This window comes from Oikopleura dioica, chromosome PAR, assembly GCF_907165135.1.
Source record: "Oikopleura dioica chromosome PAR, OKI2018_I68_1.0, whole genome shotgun sequence".
Lineage (NCBI taxonomy): Eukaryota > Metazoa > Chordata > Appendicularia > Copelata > Oikopleuridae > Oikopleura > Oikopleura dioica.
In genome coordinates this window covers 990,547-1,009,259 of record NC_137293.1, presented here as the reverse complement: position 1 = coordinate 1,009,259, position 18,713 = coordinate 990,547, and the positions used below count along the sequence as shown (strand labels likewise).

At 40.1% G+C, this 18,713-nt stretch overlaps 7 protein-coding genes across 7 annotated transcripts; 3 read left to right on the top strand and 4 right to left on the bottom strand.

Annotated features, from left to right (window-relative positions):
* Nucleotides 1–598: 598 nt before the first annotated feature.
* LOC145702522 (uncharacterized) lies at nt 599–1,461 on the top strand. The gene is made up of 3 exons (XM_081779753.1): nt 599–610; nt 672–1,226; nt 1,269–1,461. The coding sequence occupies exons 2-3, from the start codon at nt 681–683 to the stop codon at nt 1,347–1,349; spliced, it is 627 nt and encodes a 208-aa protein (XP_081635879.1). The 5' UTR covers nt 599–610; nt 672–680; the 3' UTR covers nt 1,350–1,461.
* Nucleotides 1,462–3,687: 2,226 nt separating this feature from the next.
* Nucleotides 3,688–5,084, top strand: LOC145702592 (uncharacterized). The gene is made up of 4 exons (XM_081779824.1): nt 3,688–3,805; nt 3,940–4,345; nt 4,562–4,732; nt 4,779–5,084. The coding sequence occupies exons 1-4, from the start codon at nt 3,753–3,755 to the stop codon at nt 4,971–4,973; spliced, it is 825 nt and encodes a 274-aa protein (XP_081635950.1). The 5' UTR covers nt 3,688–3,752; the 3' UTR covers nt 4,974–5,084.
* A 3,007-nt stretch (nt 5,085–8,091) lies between these two features.
* On the bottom strand, nt 8,092–9,784 carry LOC145701048 (kinesin-related protein 7-like). Its single transcript, XM_081778278.1, has 5 exons — nt 9,585–9,784; nt 8,962–9,105; nt 8,673–8,921; nt 8,372–8,629; nt 8,092–8,329 (listed from the first exon to the last, which is right to left on the bottom strand). Exons 1-5 carry the CDS (start codon nt 9,731–9,733, stop codon nt 8,092–8,094), a joined length of 1,038 nt encoding a protein of 345 aa, XP_081634404.1. The 5' UTR covers nt 9,734–9,784.
* Nucleotides 9,785–13,127: 3,343 nt separating this feature from the next.
* Nucleotides 13,128–15,342, bottom strand: LOC145702691 (uncharacterized). The gene is made up of 4 exons (XM_081779950.1): nt 15,192–15,342; nt 13,579–13,991; nt 13,373–13,533; nt 13,128–13,336 (listed from the first exon to the last, which is right to left on the bottom strand). Exons 1-4 carry the CDS (start codon nt 15,217–15,219, stop codon nt 13,183–13,185), a joined length of 756 nt encoding a protein of 251 aa, XP_081636076.1. The 5' UTR covers nt 15,220–15,342; the 3' UTR covers nt 13,128–13,182.
* On the top strand, nt 14,251–15,068 carry LOC145702692 (uncharacterized). Its single transcript, XM_081779952.1, has 3 exons — nt 14,251–14,325; nt 14,403–14,669; nt 14,717–15,068. Exons 1-3 carry the CDS (start codon nt 14,254–14,256, stop codon nt 14,969–14,971), a joined length of 594 nt encoding a protein of 197 aa, XP_081636078.1. The 5' UTR covers nt 14,251–14,253; the 3' UTR covers nt 14,972–15,068.
* A 66-nt stretch (nt 15,343–15,408) lies between the features above and the next one.
* On the bottom strand, nt 15,409–16,097 carry LOC145701047 (equilibrative nucleobase transporter 1-like). Its single transcript, XM_081778277.1, has 2 exons — nt 15,913–16,097; nt 15,409–15,851 (listed from the first exon to the last, which is right to left on the bottom strand). The coding sequence occupies exons 1-2, from the start codon at nt 16,064–16,066 to the stop codon at nt 15,409–15,411; spliced, it is 597 nt and encodes a 198-aa protein (XP_081634403.1). The 5' UTR covers nt 16,067–16,097.
* Nucleotides 16,098–16,449: 352 nt separating this feature from the next.
* Nucleotides 16,450–17,548, bottom strand: LOC145703850 (uncharacterized). Its single transcript, XM_081781248.1, has 5 exons — nt 17,417–17,548; nt 17,225–17,346; nt 17,007–17,127; nt 16,757–16,960; nt 16,450–16,714 (listed from the first exon to the last, which is right to left on the bottom strand). Exons 1-5 carry the CDS (start codon nt 17,445–17,447, stop codon nt 16,578–16,580), a joined length of 615 nt encoding a protein of 204 aa, XP_081637374.1. The 5' UTR covers nt 17,448–17,548; the 3' UTR covers nt 16,450–16,577.
* Nucleotides 17,549–18,713: the final 1,165 nt, after the last annotated feature.

Sequence of the window (18,713 nt, the reverse complement as noted above, 5' to 3'; positions counted from 1 at the left end):
GTTTTCTCGTCGTCACTGTTGCTTCGCCGAAAATCGGTAATAGGGCTCTTCAAGATTTATTCAAGCAGAGGTTTGAGAAAACATCTATTTTTAAGCTTCCTTATGTTCGTTTTCAGAGTCAAGAAACACCTGCGTATTCGACTCGGCGGCGATCCTGTTGTGAACTCAATGGGCTTCATGTATTGGTTCAAACACTCGGGAGAAGATGGCGAAGAAACCGATTATCCAACTCTAGATGCTTCCGAATTCGCCTACGGAAGTCATTCTGACCATGACTATTTAATGGGAATCGAGCGGAATAAGGAAGTTATTCTGAAGAGAAAATTTGGCAATGCTGTTGAAAAGGCGAAAAAAATCATCAAAAATGCCCAGTAAAAAATTCTGAAATAAATCGTCAGTTGTACTCTACGACCTTTGCTCTGAGTTCAGTTCTATTGCGTAGATACTGTTGCAAGATGCGGCGGTTTCGCCTGATCGTTTATTTGTTGATGCCATCCATCAACACCGGCTTGTTGATCGCGGCAAAGTTGACCTTGGGACTCACCGGGCGCATATAAGCAAGTGTACAGCCATCGGAGCCTCAGATTATTCTTAACAAATCTCTAAAAAGGTAAGAATAGCGAAGAGAGAATCACTTGAATTCAAGAAAAAAGTCTTAAACTTAATTTAAGCCAGTAAAAATGAAGCTTCTTGGACTCGTTGCCGCCGCCACCGCCTCCCCCGCCGTCTGGATCACCAATCAATGGTGGTCCGAGGCCGTCAACGTCTACAACTTTGCCGTTGCCAACCCAACCGAATTCGCCGCCGCCGTCAACTCCGTCGGTGACGCCACCTACCAGCCCCTCTTCAGCTTCTGCGGAGGTATCGATGGAGCCGTCGATAGCACCGAGCTCACCACCTGCGCCGCCCGAATCGCCAACTACGTCGAGATGAGCGAGGGTAGCCAGAACTACCTCTACCAGTTCGGTGCCAAATACTGGGATGTTGTCGACTTCGACGGTTCCGGCTCCCTCGACTTCGAAGAGTTCAAGCTCGCCATCGGTGCCTTCGCCGCCACCAACGCCCGAGTCGTCATCGATGCTTACGACAGCAACGCTGACAACATCCTCTCCGGCGCTGAGCTCAGCGCATGGAAGGACCAGGTCCTCTCCACTGGATCCAGCTGGGGATGGTCCGTCTCTGATGCCCAGTGGGGTGCCCTCCAGGCTGCCTACGCTGATGCCCAGGTAAAATACCACTCATTCTTATAGCTCTCATTATTGTTCTAGCTTGACGGTGACTTCAACTCCTGCTCTCTTTTGGAAATCGCCCGATTCGAGCTCAACGCCGCCAACGTCTTCCTCCACTAAACAATGGATTCTTAAAGAATCCCCTTTCCCTAGTTATATTTCATTCTTTTATTCACTGGCTGAATTCCATCCGACCAACTGAAACAAAATAAACAAACCAATGTCAAGACAATCTGTCGTCTTTCTTTATTTATATTTTATTCGCTCATGTCTAAAAGAAGTAACCTAGATTGCTCATATTCCGCTTTAAAAAATCTCAGCAAAAAAAATCAGCATCCAAAGTCCAAAATACAAAAAAATCAAAATTCCAGTAACTCCTCTTTGAAATTGAAATCTACACCTGATCGGTATCAAAAGGAGTCTACCAGGTGCCGCTTTGTCCGATCAGACGACTTCCTCCACCTGCCATGTTCAGTCGCAACCTGCCCGCGAGCATGTGCACGAGCCAGTGCCGGAAGTCTTCTGGTCAGAATTCCTGGAAGAAACAATTTTCTAGAGGGCGTGAAATCTGGTATAAATATGCTTCGGTATTTCCGGTTTTCATAATCAAACAAAAATCAGCAAAAATCAACAAAACAATCAACAAAAACCCGAAAAGCAAGATGACCTTTGAAAACAACTTTTCCTCCATCTTCGAAAACGCTCTTGACGTGACTCCATATTTCTTCTTCCAGAACGTTCCGCTCCCAGAACTTGGCGAATTCGATCTTTGCTCATCTCTCCCCCTCTTTCAAGAAAACTACATGGCCCCACAAGAAGACGCCATTGACACCCTTATCCGTCAACTTCGCGAGCTTCGAGTCCGCCTTGGCTTTACCCAGACAGAACTTTCCGACAGCATCACCGCTCTTTGCGGCAGAAAAATTTCGCAAACAACGATTTGCCGATTCGAGGGACGAATGCTGACCGCGCGCAATATGCGAAAACTTGCGCCGACTTTTGAAGAGTGGATTCGACTGGCAAAAATGAGCCGGAACGAGTTCGTTGGGCGGCGCAAAATTGCAAACGAAGCCCTAGACAACGATGTGGGTCTTCTGGCTCGAGCTCGGCGGGATCTTCTTCCTCTCCTTACTGACTCCTTCAAACATTTTTTCATCAATATTACAGAAATAAAATAAAATCCCGAATATTCTTCAAAAATAATGGCTGAAAAATAGAAAGGATCATTTGAGTACCTACCACAGGAATTCGTTTGAAAGGCCAGGTCAGCAATAAAAGCAATGAAGTGCTGTCCATCGCTTCAAAGTTCATGACGAAGAGCAGATAAAATTGCGGTTTACGAAAAGACCGGCACATTGGTTTTAACAAGTTCTATAAAAAATATTTTCGTTTCAAAGAGCTTGTTAAATTTATGTGTCATCTTGTTTACGAAGCAAGCCGGTCATAAGTTTTAACAAGTTCTAATAAACGTAAACATTATTTTAAGAGCTTGTTAAAAGAAAAATGCGGCTTGTTTTCGTGATACCATCTGGCCTATATCATGAACTTTGCCATGAAACAGGCCACGATCTAGTTTTTACAAGTTAAATGAAAAAACATAAATCGTTGCTTCGGCTTGACTTTTCATGTCAAATAAGACCGTAGTTTATCATCACGAAATACTACGGTTACTATGCGGCCTCGATTTTTGGGACCATTATATTTTTATTCTTGTAGTTGTATCTTCCGTAATTAGAAATCTTTTGAATGGATTCTTTCAAAAACAATTGCTTCCCAATTCTTTTAAAGGAACCTTCCCTTACTTATTGCATTATCGATGACTTGGGCAGCCACCAATAAATTTGACGATAATCATTATTAACCATTTGGAAGGTGGTTAATTTTTGATAGAAAAATGCGTATAAAAAGGAAGGATCCCAGAAGTATGCACAATTAAGACCAACAATGAACGTTTTCTTTATTTTTCTTCAAGGTAAAATTAAGGATCAGATTTGTCAACCTAAATTCATCTCGTAGGCGCTTTTGCTTTCGACCTGAGCTGCCTCGATCCTGCTAACTGGCGTCATATGAAACGAGCTGAAAAGCACCCGTTCTTCAACCACGAAGGAGCTTCCGAATCGAAAGTCCAAGATGATTTTAACCCTCTTTTGTCTAAGCGTCGCTTTTTCGGCTAATAAAGCTTTTTTTCTGAAACTTTTATTCTTCCCTGGATTTTTCAGGGATTTTGATGATTGATTGTGGGTTAATAACCGTAGTAAGTCTAGTTGAAATTCCTTTCCTGTCAATTTGAGTGAGATTGAAGACGAAGCAACATACCCGATCAGCATTTTTTTAAAACGATAAAAGGTGCCCTGATGGTGTGGTTCTTTGACTTCGACTTGAAAATAGGTTTTACGATCCGCAGCGCCAAACGAAGGCAGAGCCAACGCCGGCTCGTATAATTTTCAGGACCCTTTTATAATCACGCGCTCTCGAAGCAGAGCTCAGTTCGGTTTCAATCAAACTCTAAACAACCTCTTCATCATGCCACGACGAGAGATTTGCGTTACCTCCCCGGAGGTTGCCATGCATGGCGAGTAAGTATCAGAGATTAGGGTTAGGGTTCGGGTTAGATTAAGAAATAGGTTGACGGTTAAACTTTAAGATAAAGACTTTAAATTAACTTATTTCTTGGAATCAGGTTGCCGCTTCTTCGAATAAACTTTTCTAGGATCAACATCCACGCCCGAGTGGCAGTTGTAACCAAGGCCAAGCTCGACGATATTAGAATCGGCGGTGAGTGCCTCTGCGGACCTGCTCCACAACCCAAGCCTGAGTACGACGTCCTCGTCCTCATCGACGGTTCCGACTCCTACAACAACAAGGTCTCCATCAACGGTGAGATCGATGCCGGAGATGCGTTTGAAGCCACCCAGGAGATCATCGACTCCGACCTCATCCCCGGCCTCCAGCAGAAGCTTGGTGACCGAGCAACCTTCCGACTCCTCCAATTCTCCGGAATCAAGCAGCTCGAGGGTGCCTACAAGCCAGGCAGCGGCGGCGCTGCAGGTACTTCCGGACTTCTCCACTACAAAGAAGAAGTTGCCAAGACTTCTCTCGACCGCGCTACCCGACAAGTAAGTTAATTTTTTACGACCGTTTTCTTCGTATATCCGCTGGGTTTGAACATAAAAAATAGTGCTGTGCAAATTCCGCGGCGCAGCCAATAAAATAGGCCCTGAAAGAATTTTTACAAATTTTTATCGATTTTTAAAATTTTTAATAATAAAATTGACGGTTTTTAACAGCTCAAATAAAACCAAAATCAAAGCAATTTTAACGATCATTTTCAGTCCTACTCCGAAGGTCTTGACGGAAACGGCCAGCTCTTCCTTGTTCTCCAGGATCTTAACTTGGAATACCAAAAGACCAGCAGAAACCAAATCCTTGTCATCGTCTCCGATGAAGAGTGGGATCTTAAGAAGCTCCAGACTCCATCTGGCCGAGTTGCTGACCGAGACGAGGTAAGAAAAATTAGAAAAATTATCAAATAGCATTTTTTCTATTCAGATCGCCACCGAGACCGCCTCCAAATTCGCTACCTACCCCGTCATTGTCCGACCCAACGAGCTTGCCGATCTCGATGACGACTTCATCGCTAACACTCTCGCTTCTCGACAAAGCAACTACAAGAAGGTCTTCACCAAGAGCTTTGACAAGCAGCTCAAGAAGGCTTTCAAAGAAATCATCGCTGACCTCGAGTAAAATCTCAGCTCTTTATTTTTGTAAAAATCTCTCCGTTCGACAATCAACTTTTTTTACTGGCAACAACAACTATGAAGGATTTAATGAAAAAAATAAATCAAAAACACACGATCTTGTTATTCTCTTATTTAAAATGAGTTATATTATTTGTCAAAAAATAGAGGTCTATATTGCGCACCGAAAAATAAAAATTTCGAAGAAAATCAAGAATCAGACAAAAGTAAACGTAAACACTAGCCATTGTCTGCATAAAATTCTCAATCTTTTATATGAATTATCATTTTTACTCCTGTTTCGCACCAGATCTTCTCGATGATTGATTTTTTTATGTAACATTGACGAAATATGTTCTGTGCGTCGAGTGCGGTTTCCGCTTCAATCAAAGCTGGAGCGGAAGATGGAAACCTCCGATAATGGAGGATTTTGTATATATAATCACCCGTAAGAGTTCGCATATAAACATCTACCTATCTATGAAAGATCATTGTAAAATGAACATCTCAACTCTCTTCCTTCTCTTCGACTTCGCTGCTGCCGATCTTCTCGGACAAAATCGCCTCGCAAACAATCGACTCTACCATCTTTACGGAAGCAATCAAGTCAATGAGATAAAAAATCTGGAAGCCCAGATCATCAAATTCGCAATGCGAAAGCGACGCTAGAATCAAATGCATCTTAGCCAGTTTTTTGTGCCCTTTTATCATTTTAAAAATTAACTGGAATAATTCTTGTTTCGTGTTCAATAAATTTTATATGTGCTTTCGAAGTAAAGATTTTATTGCTTTTGAAATTTTATTCAAGTAGCAAGAATGCGATGAATGCGACAATCATGGAAATTTCATTCTCAAAACCAGTATTTGGCGAATCATGCGGCTCAGCGTCTGGATGCATTTGTATCGTTGTGAAAATTACTCCTCTGTCGAAAGTTCGATTGAAGTTTTTTACTTCGAGCGCTTTTATAGTGGTCAAGATTTGACACGAGCTTAACTAAATATCGACACATGGTGCCTATCGATGTCAATAAAAGTTCAATAGATGGGCGTTTTTGATTATTTTCGGATAAAAATGAATATTGAATAAATAAAGACCGGCTCCTTTATCTCCAGTTATCGGGATATGCTCGGCACGGACGTCAATAGTTTCTTCTTCTCCAAAAGCATCAAGCTCGCCAGTCTTGATTGAAACTACATTTGTCCCTCCAACAAGAATTATATCATCTTCAAACAAGGTTAAAAATCGATCAAGTACATCCAAAACCTACCTTCACCGACTTCGCTCGATTTCGTCTTGAGCAGTTTCTGAAACATGAAGCTTCCATGAAACGCCCTTGGTACCTTCATTGTTCGAAAGTGAGTCCATTCCGATGTTCCATGTTTTAGTCGCAAGACTTTGTCGGATTTCACCAGCTCTTTTTCTTCGCTCAAAACTAGCCCTCCAGAGAGATAAATGATGTCAACAATGACAATCGAGCTGGCGCAGCAAATCGGTTCTTTTTTATAATTTCAAACAGTCATTTTTTACTCTCAAAAAAGCAATGAATGAAACATTCCTGGGAGCGAGGGCCCGAACTCCCATTTGTATTCTTCATTTTTGAGACTCATGATTTCAACCGAGCTCAACAAACTCTTCGATTTTCCGGGCCAAATACAACCCGGGCACGATTGCTCCCCACCAATGACGTAAAAATACTCTTGAAGAAAAGAAACTCCATTTTCGACATCTTCTTCCAGGATTTTCACGACGCCAGAGGATGCAGATCTCCGGGCAACATTCATCTGTTCGCTGTGAAACTCCCATCTGTCTTTAGGCGCGTTATTAATTTGCTCTTGAGACGGTCCTGGTGGGATGAACTGGTAGTGCCAGCCTTTTTTGTCGACATCTCTGTCGATGTAGATCTCGCATGTCGCGGTTTCGCGGATGTCAAAATTATCGAAAAAGATTCTATGCTTCGGATTCCCTTTCCACCCGCCATAAGGGCCAGTAGCGGTCATTGCAAATTCCAGCCCCGCACTCCACTAAAAATCTATCAGGAAAAAATCTAAGCCATGTTTTACCCCGTCGCCTTCCTCGCCCGGTCCGGCGTGAGGACTTCTTCTCGCCCACAACTTCTTCGCAATAATATTTGCGTCAAGACCAGAGTATTCTTCTGGCAATGAGTCGAGAAAGGCCATTGAAGTACTCAGCACTTTGAAATCGTAAGGAAGGGTATTGTTGATTAGCCGATGGGTTCCATTTTGAAATTCTTTGAGTTTGTGGATGCCGAGTTCGACGTTTTCATCACTTTTCCAGATTTTCAAATGATCGAAAAAAATTTATTTTGAGTCGAAAAACAAATCTTTTCCTGATTTCATTCCCATTCGTCGCTCCTCCACAAGTCCAAACTTTCCCATTAAAAAACTCCGAAACAGCCCCTGTTCTTGGAATATTTAGATACGCCATCTTTATCCAGCTCTTTTCCCATTTGTATCCCTTCAAAACATTTCCAGCGTAGTTCCACTGCATTTTCATAGTCGTGTTTGTGATGGTAAAGTTCTGGCCGCCAATAATCCAGGGATTGTTGCCCTCCATCGTGTAAGACATTCCAGTTGTTCCAGTAGAATAGACCTTGTCAAAATTGCTATTTTCGACGTGCTCCTCTAGAATGAACTCGGGGCGCGGGGGTAGGCGATCGCAGTGGAAGTGCTGTAAGTTCAGCTTTCGAACGCAATCGATTCCCAAGTCCATGCATTCGCGCAGGTTTTCTTTGAGCTGGATATCTGGTGGCTCTCCTTTGGTTTTCGGGAAATTATGACCCCCTTCAACATCTCTTGAGAGTTTTATCATTTTCTAATTCGAGGTATCTTTAAAACTCTTCAAAAATATTGAAACTCAAATAAACACGGCTCCGCCTTTGAATACTTCAATTCTTCCTCTTGCGCATCCTCTGAGGTTTTTCCCATTTCGTCGACCATAAAATTCCATATCTTTCCTCTAACTGAACAAATCAATAAAATTAAGCGCATTTTTTCTTCGAAGATTCAAGGCTAGAAACCGTTTGGTTGAAAAAGAGTAGAGTCGATCGATGAAATTCTGAATAATTGAGCAAAGAAAAAGAAAGAATAATTTGAAAGATTGAGCCTTAGAATTCTTTATTTTTCATGAGAGAACCAAGATCTGACAGAAATGTAAAAGTTGCAGAATTCTCCGAAGGCGGGAAGATCGTGCCAAGGACGCAGATTTCCGAGCTTCGAAAGAATGATTCCTTCATGATTTTCGTCAGGGCGCAAAAACTTTGCTTTGGTCTTTTTTGAGTTGGAGATTTCAGAAATTGGAGCCAGGATAAAAGGTCTTGATGAGTGTCTTTTGTCGTTTTTCTTCTAGAAATAAATTTTTCTTTCAATGAAAACTGCTCGTTCTACCTGTTGCTAGAAATAACCTTTCCATTGTAATGCTTGAGTTCCGAAGCAGTCATCACCACAAAAGTCATCGTTGCTTCTTTTGCTTGCATGCCGATTATTTGTGTTAGCTTCACTCTGAAAAGAGTATGGACTTCTTCTTTCGTCACGAAATTTTCTTCCATGAATTCTTTTTGATTTTCCACCGCTCTATTCAGCAAACGAGAGGCTTCACTTTCGTTGAATACATTTTCATCAATGCTATCAAAGAATTCAATCCGTCTAAATTTATCGTGAAAGTCGAAAAAGAAAATCTCAATTCAACCTGTAGGTATGTGATGGAAGACCCTTGGAAGGCCATGAAGCTGGATGCCTCGCTAAGTTTTGAATCTGCTCATCATAAATTTGCACTGCTGAAAAGTTGACTTTCGTTTTTTGCCCTTGGAGACGCTTTTGATTGACGACATCGAAAATCTGGCCAAACAGAACTTTGAGTATTCCAGGATTATCCTCTGTTCCAAGAAGCGTATATCTTTTCCCTGATTCTGACGGGCCTGTCAGAATAAGGGTCGAACTAAGAAGAGTGTCTTTCACAGAAACACTGGTCTTTCTACCTTTCGTGTTGCCAGAGAGCATCAATCATTGGCTGAGCAACCTCATAGAAAATTATTCCTTGGTCGCAAAAAGTCGGGTTTGGGACGAATAGTGGGGCGAGGTATCCGTTCTCGAGCTTGATGTAGTCTCCATCTGATCGAAAACTAAAAGTTTTTATGATTTTGGGCTTTCTTTTTTTGCATTTTTTTAAAAGTGCTGATAACGATACAGTTTTTTATGGAATTTTTGGACATCAAATTTTTGGGCATTTTTGCAATTTTAAGCGGTTTTCTTGGGACACTTTTCAAAAGTGACTGTATCAAATTTTTGGACATTTTCTGCGCTTAGATTTTAAATTTTCTGTTTTTTGCCAAATATGACGTTTTTTCTTATGAAAAATCATACTTTTTCTTTGAGAAAGATAAGATTGAAGGTTGATCTCGTACCCCTAGAACATTTTTTGTCTAAAGAAGAAGGATGAAACAGAGGATGATGGAGATTTTTCTCAAAAAAAAATTTTTTAAGCGTTTTGGATGGGACATTTTTTTTGGCAGCGTGTATCAAATTTTTGGACATTTTTGCGAAAATCTTGGGACAAAAAATGTCCAAAAATTTCATAATTAACTGTAATTCTTCAACATACATTTCGTCGGGGAAAAATTCATGATTTTTGAATTTTATGCGATCCTCTTCGATTTCAGCCTTTTTGTTTTTGACCACTTTGATAACTTCGTTGGTTATCTCCTTCTGTGGCCGAATTCTCAGCTTGACGGAAATATTTCTCTCCCTCATCTTTCAACTTCCATAAATCTGAGCTGCTCGCGGTAAATATCACTTTTGATAAAACCCGAACTTTATTGAGCAAGCTGTCAGATCGGTTCCCTCAGTCAACAAGGCACAAGCTGCTAGAACCAACAATCTTTTCAGAGTCCTTCTTACGAGGTGTTAAACTCGAATCAAGAAAAGTAGTGAAAGAGATGAAAGAGGACAAAAAACTTCAATTTATTTTTTATTTCAGCAGATTTTTATTCATAACTTTTGAATCATAAGACGTTTTTAGACACGTTATGATTATGTCGTTATTCGTGAGAACCTTTGAAATAGACTTATCGTCAATGGTAACCGGCAACAGCAATAAACATAAGAGCTACCTTATTTTATCATCCACTAACCGCGGCGCCAATTGAACATCTGACTCTCATAAATTGGCGGCTCTTGGGATGTTGTGAGTCACAAGAGTCGGAACCGTCAATCATTTTCCCAGGTCCGGTTGTTTGGTGTTCTAGAAATAAGCCGAAATCAATGGTCGCTTTGGATTTTGATTTTATTTTTTCTGTTTGAGTTGACGTTGGTTTTTGTATCGTTTTTTTAACGAAAAATTCCGGTCAAATTAAAAATTTTTAAAAAAGTGAATTGTTTATCAATTTTCTTATCAATATTCTTTCCAAAACAGCTCTTTTTGGAGTTGGTTCTATCCTGAGAAGGTTATTGCGATATATTTTTGACGGGTTGTCAGCATATTAAATCATCGTCGGTGAGCGCTAACATAATAAATTTTTAACGCCATGAGCGGCAGAAAATTATAGTAGACGCCAAAGTATTATTGTTCGTGGTTCACCGCAAAGACGCGCTTTTTTTAAGGTTACTGTATTTATTTCTCCAACTTACTACTTTGAAGACCCAGATCATTATATATATTTGGAATCAGTAGAAAATATCTAGAAACGTGACCATAACCGATTCTCAAAAATCACTTCTGTTTACGATTCTAGAGCCGGAAATGTGAAAATCATGAACAAACGGTACCCAAGGAACCCTTAGACAATGGCATATCAAATTGAGTCTTGTGTCATTTTAGAGTTGCCAGTGATAAAATAAAGGCTAGATATGCTCTCTTTCGATGCTAAAGCGAGTGAGTGCTGTTTTTTTGTGATGACGCAACTTCCGATTTTCAAATTTTATCAATTTCTGCCTCTAGAATCACCTATGAAAAGCTTATCTAGCCTTTATTTTATCACGGGCTTTTCTAAAATCATTTTAGTAAAATGACACAAGACTCAATTTGATATGCCATTGTCTAGGGGTTCTTTGGGTACCGTTCGTTAATGATTTTTACATGTTCGGCTCTAGAATCGTAAACGGAAGTGATTTTTGAGAATCGGTTATGGTCAAGTTTCTAGATATTATCTACTGATTCCAAATATATATAATGATCTGGGTCTTCAAAGTAGTAAGTGAGAGAAATAAATACAGTAACCTTAAAAAAAGCGCGTCAAAGCAATTTAAAATCTGATTTTATCTTAGGCTAGCCGCTAGATCTATTTTCGGTAGAATCGTCAGATGGTGTCTAGAACCGACAAAAATTTCGCGTGGACGGTTACTCGGCTGCTGATTGGCCGGTTTGCCGGAATCAAAGATTCTGATTGGTTGAAAATTTTAACGTAAAATTTGTCGAAATTTTTTTATCGGTAACAGACACCTCCCCGTATCTTTGGTTGAACTGGCAGCCCTAGAAGATACAATGTAAACCGAAAAAAGTTTTCTGAAAAAATGACAAAAAAAAATATTTTTTTTTGCTCATGTTAAAATTTGAAATTCGAACCAATGGGGCCCCCATTATGGGGGTCAGAAAAATTTTTAATTTGCTTAAATGATATCAATTGAAAATCCCGATCGATGAACCCGTTCGTCCAGAAGTAGCATACCAAACATTAAATCTCAGAAGAGGCAATAAAGATAATCGTTAAAACGATTTTGGCCTTAATTTACAACACTCGTTGGTCAGTCGTGGAAATCAATTTTGCTAAAATGAAGCTTTTTTATCTTTTTACGGCAACTCTTGCAGAGAGACAACGGGGCAATATTACGGCTCTAGAACGATCTTCTGGTTCCTGCGCGGCAGTCGATAATCCTAAGTGTTGTGGAAGTCAATTCGAAAGCAACGGGGGATCTTGCTCCAATGGGTGCTATTGCGATGCCGTTTGCTGCTCGTATGGCGACTGCTGTGATGACTACGATACCACCGGCATTTGCAATATCTTAATAGGAACCGGAGCGCGATTTCATTCTCATTTTTCCAAGAAAAAAAATTGCCACTCTGTCGATAAGGCTCTTGTGGCTTCCAAAACGGCGACCCAAATGCACCTGGCCCAGGAGGAGCATCCAACACGACAACAACGACGACGACAACAACGACAACAACTTCAACGACAACGACCACAACAACAACTTCAACAACCACAATCGTTCAACTGGAAGAGAAATACGACGAGCTCGAATTCGTTCTTGACGACGCTGTTTCCGATCATCCCAACGATGGCCTGAAGAATTTCTACAAGATAAAGCAGCGATTCGGCTGGTTTAATGACTACGTTGATAGTCCCTGCGTGAACCCGGCCGGTGCTGGCCCAGGAAAGGCTTTTTGATAGAAATCTTTTTTATAAATCTCGAACTTTAATCGATAAGCTTTCAAACAAGGAGTTGCACCAGACTACATCGATCCTACCATCGCCATCACTGATCCTTGCCTCGCCGCCGAAACCTTCTACAACTCCCTCCTCGGCTTCTATGATGACTTCGTCTGCTTGGATCGAGTTCCACCAAAGATCGCCGCCAAAGTCCCCGCTCAACTGGCGCACGCGAAGAATCTCTTCAACCGAATCTTGAGAAAGACCCCATCCTGCTCACCAATTGTCTAGAAAAAATAATCAACAATCGAAATTCGATCGTAGTTTTCTTAGGGCATTTGATTAGTGATTCACTGAAATTCTTATTATTTATCTCAAATAAAGGAATTATGTATCTAGATACAAAATGATTAGTGTTTTTCAAAGTTGAATGATTTAATCTTCAGTGATATTTGTTGTTCTTTTGATATTTTTTAAAAAAGAAATGGCCCAGATTTCGTTGAACCAACCATCGACATCGCTGACCCCTGCTTCGCCGCTCAAACCTTTTACGACAGCCTTTTGGGCTTTTATGACGATTTCGTCTGCCTCGACCGCATCGATAAGCTATCTCCTACGCGGCTTGGTAAAAGAATCCCACAGAAGCTCGCTAAAGCCAAAAAGCTGATGAACAAAATCTTGAGAAAGACTTCTTGTAGTCCAATGGCCTAATTTGTAACTGAGCTTAAGTAATTGATCATGCTCTTCTCAAGAAATCAGAAACAATAAATTGTTTTTGTCTGACAGATTTTATTTTCATCAAGCAGTGATTTCTTTTTTAAAAAAGGCACAATTCTATTGTTCATTTTTCATTCTGATAAGTTTTCGTCCCAAAATAATTGGAAACGCAATCATTGCCACCTGCGTCGCAATAAAGAAGTAAAAGATCCCTCTGAATCCATCTTCTCCATACTCTTTCGGGATTTCCGGCAGACCAAGCATCGCCAAACTAAAAATCATGAACTATTTTTTCAAAAGTTGTTACCTTGTGATTCCAAGAGCGCATCTTTGCGCGCCTAGAAGGCTGCCGAAAAATTTCATCGGAAACATGAATTTGACAAAAACGGCGACGAGTGAGTACGCCCAGGCTCTGTAAATGTTGTAAATAAAAACAGTTGGTAGCAACAAATCTTCATCGAATGACAACTTGAAAAAACAAATTTCAGATTAAAATTTGAGTAAAATTTTTACCTGTAGGATTCCGAAAATAACGCCAACAATCAAATTCAATATGACAAAAATGAAGACTCCAAGAATCTTTCCAAAAGCAGCCGTTTTCTTGTTGAACACTTTTGTCAGTCCATCAGAGCACAAACCAACCGTGATCGCGAAAATCGAAGCCGTCCAAGCAAAGTTGCCAAAACTATTCACATGAGTTTGATAATCATCTCCAGCTACGAGTCTTGTGTACGCATTCCAAGTGAAAGTGCAGAAGAGAACGTTGAGATTGGCAAAGACGATCCAAACCACCATGATCAGGTAATTGACGTCTTTGAAATATTTCAAACTCGATTCTTTTTCTTTCGCTGTGTTGTCGCTTTTGTCTTCCATTTTCTTTCCATCATTTTTTTCCGGCTCAATCGGTGTTTTTCGGAATCGTTTTCCTAGTAATTATTGCGAATCTAGTTTCTTATCATGCAGAACGCGACGGGTAAAAATAACCCAGTTGCGGATAATGAATGGTTAGAACTTCTGTCCCATGCGGTTTACCTCTGCGCTCGGGGATTATTTCTAGTGCCCGCGCGCATTGACCCACGTGCGGGCAGTTTTTTTAGATGTTGTAAAAAAATGCTCTCGCCTGCCAATCCTTGTACTTTAAGAAAAAAATTTTTGAAATAAATCAAACTGAATCGTTAAGGAAAAAACATGAAGCTTTTCAATTTTTTCGCCTTTGCTAGTTGTATTCCGCTGAACAACGTTCCAGCAGGAGAAATTGAAGTAAGATATCTTTTAAGGACCCCCGACAGCTGACGGGGAGGGGGTTCTGAAAAATGTTATCATGGTAAATTTTCAAGAGAATCGCGCAAATGGCTCTTGATAAAGGCCAAGTTCTCGACAAAATAACACGGCGAGGAAATCAACTTTCACTCGAGTTCTCGGAGGGAGATTGCAAGGACGGCTCTACGGATTATGAGACAACTGAGCCACCGATGATCGACCCAGTCATTTATCATAAATCCGATGATTTAATGACGTACGATGAGGCAATAGAATATTGCAATGAGCAGGACATGGAATTGGCTTTCCAACCAAACCATAAAAATCCTTATGGCGAAGAACTGGTTAGTTTTTTTTTACTTATTTCAGATTTTAAGTATGTCTTATTTAGTTAGTATCGAGTATTACCAGCGATTTGGTAGATCCGGATATTACTCACTATTCTTGGTTCTATTACCCGAATTCTACTTGTTCGGCTCTTAGATACAATCAAATTAGAGGCATTATGGGCAGCTCACACAATTTGGATAATGACCATCATGCAGCTTTGTTTCCAGACGGATGCGAAACCAAACTCCAAGCAATCTGTATGTCGGGAGAATATCAAACAACGACTTACGAAATGCCTACTTCTACTCGATGGTAGCTTAGTTCAAAAGGTCAACAAAAATTTTCACCTTTGTCTCCTTTAATCTTTCCCTCCCGAATTGTCGATATAGGTCTACTCGACAAGTATTCCCCAAATAAAATTCAATATCATGTCTTCGAGAGACGATATTTCTGAAACAAAAATAAACTTTACCACAATTTTCTTACTGTTATTTGGAAAAATGATCAAAGGAGCATAAAATGAAATCATCACTTACCAAAAAAGCTTTCGTTGAAAACATTCATATCAAGTTCAAATCGTTTTTCGGGGAATAAAAACAGGGTTCTGATCCAAACAGGAATCGTCAACAGAATATTTGCGCCGATGATCCATTTGTATGGAACTCCGGAATCGAAGATAATTGACAAAACTCTTTTCTTGGGCTCAAAAAAGCTCCTCGTTTCCGAAGGCTTTCTTGCTCTCAGCTTATTTTCTCAGCCATTCCTGAAGTACGAGCTCGCAATCTGGAACAAGCACTGTCCAAGAACTAAAACAATCGCTGCAAATTTCGGGAAAAGAGTTGACATCGTTGCATTTGTCAAGACAAAAGCATATCCTCCCGCCGACTGAAGGAAAATCCCCGGAAACATGAGCCAGTTTGCATCAGGCGTGAACATCAAGCAAAGGAGCCCAACAGTTACCGTGATAGTTATCAAGCTCCTGCTCAGAAAAAGCCCTTTCTTGTCGACGATAAGGCCGAAGACAAGAGTCATTACATTCATAGAAAAGCCGCCGATGGTCCCGGCAGTGCTGAAAATGACATCTCGTTGATTGCAGTTGACGATGGAGTTGGTTATTTCAGTCTCGTTTGAGTTCAAATCGCAGAGATCTTCGTAAACATGGAGTTGTTTTAGGACTTCGACCATATTTGGCCACCCTGAAAGGAAAAATTAAGGGGGACAGGTCTGTTTAGGATATTTAAAGAAAGATAGACGTACCCATAATTGTCCCGAAGAAAATCAACCCTTCGAGGGGAAACGTCACCAACAATAGAAAATTACTCCAGGCCATTGTTTTCTTTTCTTTCTCTTTTTGATCTTCCGAGTTTATTGGGTTCAACTTGATACGCTCCGAGTCTGATGATGAGCTCATTTTTACTACGTTTTTTCTCTCTTTCTCTTTTTCAAAAATCGAGCGAACTGATACAGTTGGACGCTGACTGTATCTGATTGGCTGTGCAAAATTGAACTCATTCCTTTTTTCTTCTCGAAAAATTTTTAATGTCAATAGGCTCTTTTAGTAATTGAAGAGTAAACTTAGAAATGGGCGGACTATTACTTTAATCTGCGCTAAGAACTTCTGGATTTTATTACGTCAACTCCGTATCATATCCTCCTTCAAAGAGTTCGTAACCGCCTCAATCCAAGTCAGCACTTTCATCTTCATAGAAATCTCTGCCTTTTCCTTGAAAAATCTGCAATTGCTAATACCTAAAAAGAGTAAAAGATCATCTTCATGAAAAAAACAATATCGAATCAGCATCAATAGATTTATTGTTTGTAAAAAGACTCATATTTAGGGAAAGATATGAAACAGCAAAAAAGGGAATAATTTCGTCGATGATTTCTCATGTCATTCTTTTGGTATCTTTTCGTCGAGCGTCTTAATCAAGATTCGACCAGTCGATTTCTGGTTTGTTAAGAAGGGTGAGTCCGGTAAGCCAGTGGTCGCAAGCACCAAAGGCATACTTCCAGCCGAGAGCAGTAGCAGCAGCGGGAGCGGCGATCAAAACAGCCAAAACTTAGAAAAATAATAAGATTAAATTTGAAAATTTCATCTCACCAATTGTCATGAAAATGAAGGTGAAAAGTCCGACAAGTCTGTCACCAGAGCCGAATTTCGAGCAGAGGATATTTCCAAGGAAAGCGAAGCAAAGATGAATCAGTGCTAAGGCTCCGAAAAGGGTGACAGTAAGCGAGAGAGCATTGAAAGCTTTGAAGATTTTGTTGAATTTTTCAATCTCATCAAGTTCGTTCGGTTTGATTTCTGAGTAATTAAAGTTAAATTTTTGGTTGGTTATTTCTTTCTTTACCTGTGTAATACCAGGCAAGGTAGAGCGCACCAGCAACGAGTGAGCAAATACCAGGCAAGTTTGAGCCCCAAACGTGGTTGCTTTCTTTTCTTCGCAAAAATGCACCGACGAGAGGGAAGAACTAAAAAGAAATTAGTTATTTTTGAGAGCCGTGGTCGATAGCTCGAATCAACAACTTGGAGTCAGAACAGAAGTTTTTCACAATTTCTAGTACTTACGGGAACAATGAGCATGATGTACGCTGCAATCAGCATTCCATGCAATGCAGTTGCTTGATTGACTTCGACTGTGTCGCCACAATGTTCGGGAAAGACATTGTTAGATGGGACAACGTCGTTTGCTAAAAATTCATTATTTATTCCCAAATTTTTGTTGTGAATGCTAATTCATTAAAAATCCTTTCTACTTACAGCTGATGATTGAATTAGGATCGAGCTTCATTTTTTATTCTTTCTTTTTGCGCTTCTCGTCGTGCTCTCAAAAATTCGAAATGTTTTTGAATGGCGCTGCCTTCCGGGCCGAGCTTTTTAATGCTGATTCGAAATTGATATTTGTTGAGGAATATAAATGCCTCACTGCTGGCAACGGCAATATGACCGAGTGGAAATTAAATAAAAACGCGGCTGCTTTGATGACTGCGTCATGCGTTCTCATCATTTGCGAATGTTACCCTTGCAATTTTCCGTGAGGAAGATTATGAATCCTGAAGAACGTCAAGATCGTGAGTCAGAATCGTATAAAATCATTAGGAAATGATGACTGTAAAAAGGGTATGATGAGAATTTCTCATCCATGATTTCTTGTGTCAATTTGAGGAGAATTAATAAAACAATGAAAAAAATAAATTTTCCGAAAGAAAGGGTCAAAGTGCATAAAGTTTTATTTTTACCTAATTTTGATCACGTGACATTTTTATACGAATTCTGACCTATTCAGTCGAAGCCCTCCATTTTCATCTTTCAGATTATTTTCACCGTATATTATACATTCCTTCATTTCTTTAATTTAAAATTTTCCCTTCCATATTCGGAACAGTAGCAAAATATTCAATATAACAAAAGATCACATCCGTCTTATCATCGTTTTCCTAACCTGTCGTGTATTTTTATGTTTGCTTTGGTTTCACTGCGATCTGCTTTACTCATATTGACGCTCACTTTAAAATTTACAATCATTTTTCCAGTGCATTTTTCTATGGCAACAATCATAAATTTATTGCTCTCAGTAAAACTCTTTCCTAGCAATAGGAAGAGGACTCTTTATTTTTTCAAGTCATGACTTTGTGATCAGGCAAATACTCGCAGGTCAAGTTTCGGATGAGTTGGTCGATAACCGAGCTTTCCAGGAGAAGGTGCTGACTGTATTCGCCCTGTGATGATGCTGGAATGTCGGCGGTGCTGTTCATAAGCTCGGTCATGTAGCTTTTGTTCAGGCCCATTTCGCACTTTTTCTCGGTCAAAAAGTGTTTTAAAACTTGTTTTTTTTGCCAAAATGACGGTAAATGACCGATCCCTTGAGATAGATCGTATCGTGCTCAGCATAAGGTATTTGCTCACCAACATCTTCGAATTCCCGATAGTTGAAAACAACGATCATCACGACGATTAATCTTCAAGAAAACGCATTATTTCCCTCTTTTCGTCGATAAAACTTACACAAGTACAGCAATATTGATTCCAAAAGTCCACCAAAACTCGATAATCTTAT

Coding starts and splice junctions, on each gene's coding strand:
- LOC145702592 (XM_081779824.1), top strand. CDS start 3,753: ATGCCACGACGAGAGATTTGCGTTACCTCCCCGGAGGTTGCCATGCAT. Junction 4,346..4,561: donor TCGACCGCGCTACCCGACAA/GTAAGTTAATTT, acceptor GATCATTTTCAG/TCCTACTCCGAAGGTCTTGA. Junction 4,733..4,778: donor GAGTTGCTGACCGAGACGAG/GTAAGAAAAATT, acceptor TTTTCTATTCAG/ATCGCCACCGAGACCGCCTC.
- LOC145702692 (XM_081779952.1), top strand. CDS start 14,254: ATGAAGCTTTTCAATTTTTTCGCCTTTGCTAGTTGTATTCCGCTGAAC. Junction 14,326..14,402: donor TTCCAGCAGGAGAAATTGAA/GTAAGATATCTT, acceptor TAAATTTTCAAG/AGAATCGCGCAAATGGCTCT. Junction 14,670..14,716: donor ATCCTTATGGCGAAGAACTG/GTTAGTTTTTTT, acceptor TGTCTTATTTAG/TTAGTATCGAGTATTACCAG.
- LOC145701048 (XM_081778278.1), bottom strand. CDS start 9,733: ATGAGGGAGAGAAATATTTCCGTCAAGCTGAGAATTCGGCCACAGAAG. Junction 8,922..8,961: donor GCTCTCTGGCAACACGAAAG/GTAGAAAGACCA, acceptor CACTCTTCTTAG/TTCGACCCTTATTCTGACAG. Junction 8,630..8,672: donor CTTCCATCACATACCTACAG/GTTGAATTGAGA, acceptor CGATAAATTTAG/ACGGATTGAATTCTTTGATA.
- LOC145701047 (XM_081778277.1), bottom strand. CDS start 16,066: ATGAGCTCATCATCAGACTCGGAGCGTATCAAGTTGAACCCAATAAAC. Junction 15,852..15,912: donor TTTCTTCGGGACAATTATGG/GTACGTCTATCT, acceptor TTTTCCTTTCAG/GGTGGCCAAATATGGTCGAA.
- LOC145703850 (XM_081781248.1), bottom strand. CDS start 17,447: ATGAAGCTCGATCCTAATTCAATCATCAGCT. Junction 17,347..17,416: donor TCCTAATTCAATCATCAGCT/GTAAGTAGAAAG, acceptor ATGAATTTTTAG/CAAACGACGTTGTCCCATCT. Junction 17,128..17,224: donor ACATCATGCTCATTGTTCCC/GTAAGTACTAGA, acceptor ATTTCTTTTTAG/TTCTTCCCTCTCGTCGGTGC.
- LOC145702522 (XM_081779753.1), top strand. CDS start 681: ATGAAGCTTCTTGGACTCGTTGCCGCCGCCACCGCCTCCCCCGCCGTC. Junction 1,227..1,268: donor CTGCCTACGCTGATGCCCAG/GTAAAATACCAC, acceptor TTATTGTTCTAG/CTTGACGGTGACTTCAACTC.
- LOC145702691 (XM_081779950.1), bottom strand. CDS start 15,219: ATGAATGTTTTCAACGAAAGCTTTTTTG. Junction 13,534..13,578: donor TTATTTTCGGAATCCTACAG/GTAAAAATTTTA, acceptor TGTTTTTTCAAG/TTGTCATTCGATGAAGATTT. Junction 13,337..13,372: donor TGCGCTCTTGGAATCACAAG/GTAACAACTTTT, acceptor CATGATTTTTAG/TTTGGCGATGCTTGGTCTGC.